Genomic DNA, 11489 nt, shown 5'->3' with positions numbered 1-11489 from the left:
TGCCTCCTAAGGCACCATCTGATCATGTAAGGATAAAACAGCGATACTACTTGTGGTTGTTGCGGGATTTCCGTGCATACAGATGTGGAGATCTGAAGACCAAATGGGAAACTTACGCACACCATGTGTAGGGATACTACGCTACGCCATTCTATATGAATTAATACACTTTTTATGAGGAAGCTTAATAAATGTGTTCCAAACCAGGGGGTCTTCCATAACATAATTTGCATGAAACAGAATTGACCCATAAAATTTTAATCTAAATCCCAATCTGATTTGTATAAGGTAATTTAATTTCCTCCCTAGTAGTTATATGGATTTTATCAATTATACCAATTAAATTGTCAAGCAGATTTATTGACCAGTCATCTGCAGGACACTTTCTTTGATGTACTATTCTGGTATCATCAACTGGTCATGCATGTCTAGCCTTAGTTTTTGGTGTCGTTATGTACAGCTGAATACTCAGAAGAGAGGGTTCTAATAAATGAGTGGTGTGAACCAAATTTTGCAATGAGGATGGAAAGCTCCTTATTTTGAATTGCAGACACAAAATTACAGGTAATGGCAGCTGCAACCAATTTAGATGTTTAGCCATTCTATGTGGAAAACACACATTTGATTTCTGACCTCAGAGCTGGACCTCAGTTAGAGACCTCCATGCTAATAGCTATTCTCTAAATGTAATCATTCTTGCAAAAATGCACATCCAGTTGAGGCATAAAATTAAAGGTTGGTTTTGAACTTGGCCACCTAGGTTTTTCGGTACGTTGGCTTTTCTCTATTGCCTGGGTTCTAGACAAGTGGCAAATCTTCCTGAAATAACCTTACTATCCATCTTGAATAATTTCGTTATTAAAATAAATTTTAATTTGTCAGAACAGATTACTAGAATCAGACATCTTGCTTCCACTGAGAGAGTCACAATGCAACTTCTGATTTCTTCATAACCTTTTCCTAATTTCCTTCTACAAGTTTGCCAAGAAAATGAGAATAACACTGAGAAAAAGAGTCAAGAAGTTACAGATCTTTGTAGTCAAGGAAAAACCAGAAGTATGTAGTTGCTAAATAAGGGGATTGCTGTGGAGCAGCTTCAAAAGTCTAAAGAAAAAAGCGAATGCAAATAATGAACTTGATGCCCACTGGAGTGTTTTGGTCCCCATTTGGCTACTGCAGCTAGACAAGACAAGGGCACGCAGCCTCCTCTCCCACTAGGGCTTCAGAGAATACGCTCCATAACCCATAGCATGTTTGATCTCCTAGAATATTATTCTAGAACTATGGTTTTTTTAGAAATACTAGGCACCCAGCATGAATAAGAGAAGACAGAGTTGTCTACCGTCAATAAAACCGAGCCTTGTGGTGTTGGTTGCAAGGAACCAAAACTCTGGTGGCTGGTATCATCTCCTGTTACAACTAAACCTAAGATTTTGCTTTTCACTGTTGATATAGGAAGTCTGAATTTTTGGTTCATGTCATTGTAATGCTTAAACGCTAGTCTTATAATATCTTGGGAAGTTTGTAAAAAGCAATAAATGGCAGGAGATGGTAAACAGAGCTGACATGTGAAAGACAAAGATCTTCTGGAAAGAAAAGAACTTACTAAAGCATTGAAGAGCCACTTGGACTGTTTCAGAAATACTTGGCTACATGCATAATCTCAGTATTTTTGGTAAGCGTGACTGTGAATGTATCCTTTAGTCAACAGCTTTGTATCACTCTTGCGAATGATATCATGAAAGATATTTCATGATGAATACAAAAGATAAGTAAATGCTAGCTATGTCAGTGCCAAGTACAGACCAACTACACCTCTTTAGCTGCTTGATCGCTCAGGACTGTTTCTCCATCATGCTTACCCTTTCCCATTCCGCACCCGTGGTCCTTCCTTTTCCTCTTCAAAACCCAACATTTCTTCAGCCTTTTTGTACATTTAAAAAACAAAGAATAAGGGGACCAAAAGGTTAATACACAAGCAAATGGTGTGGGAGAAATTTCTTCTTTGGACAGGTAGCTGGTTGCTGACTGTTGTGAGAACAGTCTGATAGAGTCCAAGACAGCAAATACAGCTGCGGCCAGGACTGTCCTGAAGGAAATAGCCCAGGTGTTGGGCTGCATTAAAGCCATGGTAATTAAGATGAAGAAATAGGAGAAAAAAGATACCAGACCCTCTGGTTTCCCTTCACAGGACTTCAGCCACCAGTTTGGTCTCCAGTGTAGAGTAGCTGTTTTATTCATGATGCACCTGAAGGTGATGCTGACGGGTAGAAGTGCGCAGGGCAGTGATAAGTCCCGCCTGTGCCTAAACAGAAGAGAGCCATTATAACACAGATTTTCCATATGATTCCCTCCAATTTGCCTTCTGCTTTGCATAGTTAGGGCAGCACAAAGCTGAAGAAGTAGATGGCACCTTTGGGCCTGCACTGGGGCACAGTGCAGACGTGATCCTGTGGAATTACTGACCATATTCATTCCATCTAGGAAGCCTTTACCTATTTCAGGCTGCAGAAACTTTTAGTTGCAGACAGGCAGTGACTACAACTCCCTTGTTCCTGAGTCAGACATCTCACCCCAAAGGAAGGCAGCAGTGTTTTTACTGGTCAATTTTGTGATGCTTTCCCATTAAAGTTCAGCAGCAGAGAGCCAACGCACACACACCAAAATGCAGGGAGTAACCAAGTTCTCACTGTGCAGAAATGCAGGTGCCGCAGCAGGGACAAGAGAATCAAAAGTGTCATTAACCTAGCTGAAGGGTGCCCTGCCAGAAAAATAATACTTTTCATTACAAAGATGGGACTGTAACACCCCGAATCTTAGGGAGTATTATTTTTTAGCTACAGCAATTGAATAGTCTGGGTTTGATTCCTGGCCTTCAGTGCTTAACCTAGCTGTAATTACCCAGGGCTGTGATTTAAGGAGACATTATCTCACGCCTTTCTCCTCATCTACGAGTAGATTAAAAAAAAAAAAAGTATTATTTAAAATGAAGTCAAGAACATCCTGGTATTATCTGGAATGACCTGAGGAGCAGATATGGCACAGAAGAAAGAACCATTATTAAATTATTAAATGAACTCTTCCATCAGGCAGGTCACATTTGACACTATGGGAGGAGGGAAGCGAGGTCAGGAGCAAGGTCCTTATCTTGGCCATGAGACCCTACTCCAGAAAATGACTGACAGATCTCATTCAGTCCCGAACAAAGTGATGTGAGGGATATGAGTTGCCAGCAATTCACGTCTCCTGCTCTGCCAGCTTCTTTCGGCCATGAATATGGCAGCACCTCGGTGGGTTACCCAGCAGGTGTCTCTACCCCCTGCACTGACCCACGGACCCATGAGGGATGGTTACTTTTTTCATTGCCTCCTGTGACGAGCTGTGCTGTTCAGACATTTAAAAACATCCCCTATCAGGTGACCAAAAAAAGGTCTAGGTTCAAAATGGTGTCAAGTTCTCACTAACATTTTCTTGCTTTAAGTCTTTAAAGAAGGAAAAGGACTTTGAAAGTGCTTAAGAAAGTGGTGGTTCTAATTTAATTATGGGATTCAGAATCAATTTTATACTCAACAAATAACTTTTACTCTATTAATTCTGTGGGTTCAATATGCAGTGACAGAAGAGAGTGATTCAGCCAACATAACATTGGCACATAAATGCAGAGAACGGCCTCTGTCACCAGCAGACCCTGCGTACTTTGCCGGCTCTTCACGTATTACTGCTATTGCTATTGTTATCATCCTTGTTGGTATTTTAGCAACAGCAACCATATTACGGGTTTTAAAAAGAAATATGAGATGCAAGATCCCAGCAGATATCAGGGGGTTTAGCTTTTTATTTAGGCATGCATAGCTGGTGCTTTCCAACATGCTCATCACTTGGAGGAATTGGTGCAAGATGTTTTGCAAACACTTTTCAGTCTGGCAATGGTGAATTGTTTTGTGTAAGTCATCCTGACCATAAAGGATGCCATGGGAGAAGACAAGCAGATGCTTGAAAGAGGCCAATACTGACACTGAAAATATCAACAAAACGGAAAAAAGAGATGCTACCCAAACGGCGTCCAGGCAAACATAGCATTAGCAATTTAGCAATGCCTCTATATGCAAACAGCTTCCAAGAGAAAAGGCAGTATGATACACATACAGCTTCAACATACATTTGGTCTAGAAGACCAAAGAAGATCCAGTCATTGCAAAGGTGGCGCCTGTTGTACTAATGTAGATCAATACGGCCTTTTCCACCCTTTCTTTGGAAGCATCCCAAAGCCAGGCTGGCTGGGTACAGTGCATTGCTGGCACATAACAACCCATTATGAGAGATCCATGAGCGGTACAGATTTGAAAAGAGGCAGAAAGAGACTTAAGAACCTTTAAAATGTTTTAAAGATACAGTTACAACAAATTGTAAGCACCAATAAGCACTGAAGTAAGTTTCAAAAGTTGCTCAGGCAACCAGCAATAATATAAATGCAGCTTGAGTAAGAAACCTCAGAGCCGATTTTTTTTTTTTTTTCAGGCATAATAAAATATTTTCTGACAGATGTAGATTCCTAAATGCCTAATAATCAATCTTTTAACCTGGCATAGGCCTCTGCCTAAGAGAAAAGCCCACATTCCAGTTGAAATCTCCAGCCTCAGCTAAACTCCTAAAATTTCTAAATCATTTAAGACTGAAGTAAGTTTCAGAGCTATGTAACTTTTCTTGTTCCAGCAAATCCACTGTCTTGCTTTTCCATCCTGCGTTTCTACAGCCTCAGTGACAAATTGCTCCTGGCGTACCATTGCATCAATAAGTAAAAAGAAACCTGTGGTGGGTTGACCCTGGCTGGATGCCAGGTGCCCACCAAAGCCACTCGTATCACTCCCCCCTCCTCAGCTGGATGGGGACACAAAATATAATGAAAAACTCAGAGGCTGAGATAAGGACAGGGAGAGATCATTCTCCAATTACCATCACAGGCAAAACAGACTCAACCTAGGGAAATTAGCTTAATTTATTACCAATCAAATCAGAGTAGGGCAATGAGAAATAAAACAAAATCTTAAAATACCTTGCCCCCACCCCTCCCTTCTTCCTGGGCTCAACTTCACTCCTGATTTCTCTCCCTCCTCCCCCTGAACAGCACAGGAGGACGGGGAATGGGGGTTGGGGTCAGTTCATCACACACTGCCTCTGCCGCTCCTTCCTCCTCAGGGGGAGGACTCCTCACACTCTGCCCCCGCTCCAGCTTGGGTTCCCTCCCACAGGAGTCAGCCCTACATGAACTGATCCAGCATGGGTCCATCCTTTCCACGGGCTGCAGTCCCTCAGGAGCAGACTGCTCCAGCGTGGGTCCCCCACAGGGTCACCAGCCCGGCCAGCAAACCTGCTCCAGTCTGGGCTCCTCTCCCCACGGGGCCACAGGTCCTGCCAGGATCCTGCTCCAGCATGGGCTTCCCACGGGGTCACAGCCTCCTTTGGGCACCCCCCTGCTCCGGCGTGGGGTCCTCCCTGGGCTGCAGGTGGGGATCTGCTCCCCCATGGACCTCCCTGGGCTGCAGGGGCACAGCCTGCCCCACCATGGGCTGCACCAGGGGCTGAGGGGAATCTCTGCTCCGGCACCTGGAGCCCCTCCTGCCCCTCCTCTTGCACTGGCCTGGGGGGCTGCAGGGCTGCTTCTCTAATGTATTCTCACTTGTCTTCAGCTGTAATTGCACAGGGTTTTCTTTTCTTCTTAAATATGTTATCCCAGAGGCGTTACCACCATCACTGATGGGCTCAGCCTTGGCCAGCAGCGGGTCCGTCCCGGAGCGAGCTGGCTGGCATTGGCTTTATCAGACATAGGGGAAGCTTCTGGCAGCTTCTCACAGAATCCATCCCTGTAGCTCCCCTGCTACCAAAACCTTGCCACGCAAATCCAATACAAAACTGAATACAAAAAAGATTTGTTTCTTCCAAGAGCTTTAGACATACGACAAACAGACCTTGAGAGCACCAAGTGTTCTGTCTTTCCTATTTTCCTCTACTTTGGTAGTTAGCAGCCAACAGTGTAGCACAGCACTTCAGGCTATCAAGATCATCAAGACACAGCCTGCCTGCAAAAAGTCAGGACCTCTCATCACATCACAACCTCGGATCCCACAGATGCCACAACCATAGAAGTAACAGCTCCAACTGAAAAAGAAATGGAGATGTAGTCCTTTCTATTGATAAGTGCTAGCCATGTGTAGTAAGCAATGGCTTTTGTCCTCTTTCCTTCCCAGTTCCCAAAACAAGCCGACTCCTTCCTGCTACCTACATCAAATTATTTTATTTTCTGCATTTTGTTCTGGTTGAGATTGTTTAGAGGGTTTTCTCTTGGATTTCTTTTTTTTTTTAATCTTCTTTTCCTTGGCTTTCAGCTGGTGGCCCTGCTGGGTTTTTTGTTGTAGCCTTTTGGATTTGGGTGTTGGCTTCTTTTTTTTTTTTATACAGAAGGATCAATGGCTTTGCATTTATCACCCTCTCCAGGAAGAAGGCAAGTGTTCCTCAGGTCACAGCTGTTATTTCGACTAGCCCTGGGTTCCGAGTGTGTTTCTGTATATGTGTGCGGTCTTCTGCTTTGGCACACGCCGTGGTGACTGTGCCAGTAGGAGGAATCCCTGCTGAGCTGCGGCCTCAGCTGGTCCCCAGCTACCGGCTGAAGGAGGAAGAAAGCATTAAGGCACGGATTCAAAATAAGCACTTAGGTGCCTAACACCCATCTGTACGGGGCCGCTACCAACTGGCCTTGCACTGAGATCCATCGATACAACGAAAAGATGCTCACAGAAGAACAAAGGGTGGATTTTCCTGAACTGAGGCTACGGAGCCAGGGCAAATGGCCTCCCTCATGGAGGATGGAGAGGCAGCTGGATCCTATCCAGGCACACCTTAAAGAAGAAGGCAATGCTGGACTTCAGAGGTCTGCTGGTTTTTTAACTGTATGTCAAGGAGGGAAAACTGTACCTTCCTGGTTTTAAAATAAATTGACATTTATTTTCTTTTCTCCAGATGGTAGAGAGAAAGACACTAAGTAGGTGGGCAAGGGTATCGGTCAAAAGAGAACACCTGGGCCCATCGCTTTTCTCTGGGAGCCTGCTGTGCACACGCAGAGCGCCAGCAAGAGGGGGGCAGTTCGGGTAGGGATTTGGAGAAGGAGAGTCGGCGGCTTGTTTCACTTGTCAGGATGAATCCAGGGGGTGAGCTGCAGAAAGCGAGTGAGTTGCAGCATCACATCACTTCTTGCACGCTTAGCCAGCTGAATCTGTGAATGGGGGGCTCGATGTCAAAGCTTTTTACTTTTTCAGTATCTCAAACATAAGGTCTTTGTCTGTTGAGACATAAATGACTTCCCATCCCCGAGTGTGTGTGTGTGTGTATATATATATATCTCCCTTGCAAGGGGATGTAATGGGAGACGAGGGTGTGTGTGTGTGTGTGTGTGTGTGTGTGTGTGTATACACATATATATATATATCTATCTCCCTTGCAAGGGGATGTAATGGGAGACGAGGCTTGAAAGCATGTACGCACTACAGACCTGTTTAGGAGGATTTCATGAGCCACTCTCTCATGATCTGTGCCCAGGTCTATAATCTGCAGCTTCAGCAGCACTAATGCAGCTATTTCAGAGCCCTGCCAAAGGATTTGTAGTAAGAGCTTAATAAGATAGGCAATACTTAATAAGATACATGATACATGATGATGATAAGGTATTTATACGGTGATTTCACTGGTGTAGTAACTGTGTATCTGACATAAAGGAGAGCTGGTTCAAGCCACGTGATAAATGTGTGAGGTGTAGAAAAGCGGGTTCCCAGATGTGTGCTCATCTTCTGCCATTTGATTCAGAATATGCCAGATCTGGACACTGCAGATTCATTCTCTTTTTCTCCTTTCTGCCCATACACTTGTAATGAATTAATTTTTTTCAAAGCACAGAGCAAAATTTTGACCAAAATTAACAAAGGAATTTTTTTTTCTATTTGTTTTATAGCTAACACTGCTAGGACTGATAACTGAAGTTCCTTATGCTTAGAAGGATTTGCAAGAGAGTGATGAAAACCAGTACCAGTTATAGGATCTCTTACGCCGCAAGAAGGATGAAAGTAAAATTAGAACAGGGGCACCCATTAGAAAAGTAATAAAAATGATGCTACTTGGTCACAGTCAGGGTGACAAACTAATGGGATGGTGAGAAACTAGTCAGATAATAAAGTAGGAAAATGATTACAGTCTGAAACTAAGTGACAAATTCTTGACATTTGTGTGTTTGTGACTGACAGTACCTGCCTGCTGTGATTAAGGGTCCGGATTTAAACGTTTGCATCATTGTAGACAGCTGCTGTGAGCTTTTCTACTCCATCGCTCAGGCTCCTCCAGAAATGCTCTGACGCTAAGGAGCCTGTCCCTCCTTTTCCATGCTGGCCTGAAGCACAAAGGCGTGCTGGGGAGCAATGCACCCACCTAACACGGCAGAATCAATGCCAAGTAATCGAGTAACATACTTACTAAAGCTGATATTAATGCTTCTTGCGTCCAGCTCTGGAGCCCTCAACACAAGAAGGACATGGAACTGTTGGAGCGGGGCCAGAGGAGGGCTACTAAAATGATCCAAGGGCTGGAGCACCTCTCCTATGAGGACAGGCTGAGAGAGTTGGGGTTGTTCAGCCTGGAGAAGAGAAGGCTGCGGGGAGACCTGATTGCGGCCTTTCAGTACCTAAAGGGGGCCTGTAGGAAAGATGGGGAAAATCTTTTTAGTAGGGCCAGCTGTGACAGGACAAGGGGTAATGGTTTTAAACTAGAACAGGGTAGGTTTAGACTGGATATAAGGAAGAAATTCTTTACAATGAGGGTGGTAAAACACTGGAACAGGTTGCCCAGAGAGGTGGTGGAGGCCCCATCCCTGGAAACATTCAAGGCCAGGTTGGACGGGGCTCTGAGCAGCCTGATCTAGTTAGCGGTGTCCCTGCTCACTGCAGGGGGTTGGACTAGATGACCTCTAGGCATCCCTTCCAACCCAAAACATTCTATGATTCTCTGAGAGAAGACTATCTATTAATCGCTTACCTTGTATGTAGTATGTCTCACAAGAAGTAGGTTTATAAATTGAAATACTCAGAAAGGATGCATGAAATGTCACATGGAAGAAACTTTGCTGATGTGTTATCAAAGAAAATAAATTATTATCAGAATATACCAATAAGAAAAAAATGAGCAGCTATTTTCTAGATCCACTGCATGTTAAGACTAGCAGAGTACTTGAAACTACCAAGAGACTTCTCTGGAATAAATGGCTATAGATGCATTTAGGAGCTGCAAACAGCTGAGATGTAATCTAAGCTCACCTGTAGCTCCACATACAGACACATATGCAATCCCTGTCCCCTGGTAATTCAGACCAGGAGTCTGGTGAAAACAGTGTGGCGCTTACCCAGGCTGCGTGCCCAGCTTCCCTTCTGCGCAGACGAGTCTGGGGGACCACATGCCACAGGGACCGACCCTCCTTTCCATTTGAGTAACTCAGGAGAAAGTCTGTGAAGTTGTTCTATTGCAAACTGAGGTAAGAAAGGAGAAGGCCTTCATTTTTACATCACAACATTTTTCACGGACTCAGATCAAGCTTTTAGTCAGCCCTAGGGAGGTCGGTTGTCTCTTTTCCCTGATCGATGAGCTGCCAGAGCAGAGCGAACTGATATCAAGTGTCACATTTGCTGTTGTGCTGAACTTGATTAAGAGGTTTGGGGAGATCTCTTGTTTAAGGGATTCATGCTAAAGGAAGTGTTCACGCTACGACATCATCTATGTGACGGACTTTGCATTGATTTATTAGTAAACATGGACAGAAATAATAGTGCCTTTGCAGATCAGGATAAGGCGCTGACTGCCTTTGTAGGCAGCGTGTCTGACGTGCAAAACAGCCACAGTGTCGACTGGGAGGACGTGGGAGCTCTGTGGCACTGACGCCGCCTCTGTGGGACACTGCTAACTGAGCTCAGCCTTGTTCATCACTGGGATCTTAAAGTCCTGAATACTGGGAGCCAGAGACCTGAGCAGCATCCCTGCATCTAACACCGTAAGGTCTCTTGTGAGGGAAGGTTATCTCCAGGGCCAGCCTAGCAGGGGGTTCAGTCCTTCTCTAGTGGCCCGGGTGCACTGCTGCGGGTCTTAAGGACTACAAACAACTCAAAAACTCACTTCAGGTGCAAAACTAAGAGCCAAAAGCAACGGCAACAGTGCAGAGCTTCCGTACCCTCTTAACCATTCAAAACCCACCACCTTGTTAAAGGAAAAGGCTTGAGCGATTAAAAGTAGTGGCCTACAGCGGCCATGGAGAGGCTCTTGTGTCCCTTGAGGAACGAGCTGTGCCACGCTGCAGGCCAAGCGCTGGGTCAGGCAGGAGTGCCCTGTGCTGCCAGACAGCAGCTGTGCTTTGGGCAGTGTCGGAGATGCACCGGGCATCACCTCCAAAAAGTTAAAGGAAACAGGACACAGGTTTCTAGCCCTGCAATGTGTCCAAACATCCCCCAAGGTCTTCTCCCACACAGCACATCCACCAATGCCTTCAAAACACCATGCCCCTTTTCTTCTCCACCTCTTGCAAGAAACTCTATAGGCGGTATTCAACTGTCATACATGTCCTAATCGTTAGAAGAGGTGATGTACAAGCGTAAAAATTATTTGCAAAGTTTTTGACTGTGCTGAAAAAAAACCCCAAACCCAAAGGGTTAACACGAATGAATAATGTGGAATTTAAGGACTTCTTGTGGTGGATGTCTGTCCTGGCATGAATCGTAATGTGAAGCATGTGAAGTCTCTTGCATTTAGCTTAGGACACACATAAATATTTTCTTTTTGCAAGAGCAAAATAAACATCGTTACCTTCAGTTATGCTTCCAGTTAAAAAGCCAGAGATCTCTGCCATGGCAAAAGAAGCTGTCGATAGAAGACCCTAACAGATTCCAGTTCATTTGGATTTTTGAAAGAAAATCATTATTTTATTAGAATTCAGGAAACAAGATGGAAGAAAACGCTAGGAGTATTGTAACACACCCGTTGCACAGTATCACAGTGGACACAATGGGAAAAGGGAAATTGTCATCCGTGATAACAGAAAAATGAGAAACTGCACCCACTGCACACAGAGTTATCACTGAAGGAGCGACGCTTTCAGGGTCTGCCCGCGCAGCCCTACGCCGCCGTGTAAATGCCAAAAACAAGTCTGAAACGCTCAGATAAAGTAGAAGTGATGAGAAGGGATAAAAAGGCCTTTTCGGAGGACAGAGAGAACAAAACAGCTGGAAAAGGTATCTCTAGCATGTGCGAGAGTAAGTCCGGGTCGCGCTAAGTAGATGTGCTGTGGAAAATGCAGTTCAGTGGGTGGGAAAGCAAAGGCATTGGATGGAGATTCAGACACCAGGTTGTCATTAAAACCTGTACCTGTGGGGTTTTTTTTTCTTTTATTTGGGGATTCTAAAACCCGGGCG

The 11489-nt window shown here is 44.6% G+C and overlaps 1 protein-coding gene across 1 annotated transcript in view; it reads left to right on the top strand.

The window, feature by feature from the left end:
• Positions 1-11489, top strand: part of NFE2L3 (nuclear factor, erythroid 2 like 3) — a 44401-nt gene that overhangs the window by 15556 nt on the left and 17356 nt on the right. Inside the window, exon 2 of the mRNA XM_035894064.1 lies at positions 11287-11330. Within this exon, the coding sequence (XP_035749957.1) occupies positions 11287-11330 (44 nt within the window). The remainder of the gene's footprint in view (positions 1-11286; positions 11331-11489) is intronic.

The sequence above is a fragment of the Egretta garzetta genome, unplaced genomic scaffold, assembly GCF_000687185.1.
Source record: "Egretta garzetta isolate BGI_Z169 unplaced genomic scaffold, ASM68718v1 scaffold94, whole genome shotgun sequence".
NCBI classification, from domain to species: Eukaryota; Metazoa; Chordata; class Aves; order Pelecaniformes; family Ardeidae; genus Egretta; species Egretta garzetta.
Note: the sequence above shows the minus strand (reverse complement) of the source record. Positions and strands in the feature narration are given on the sequence as shown.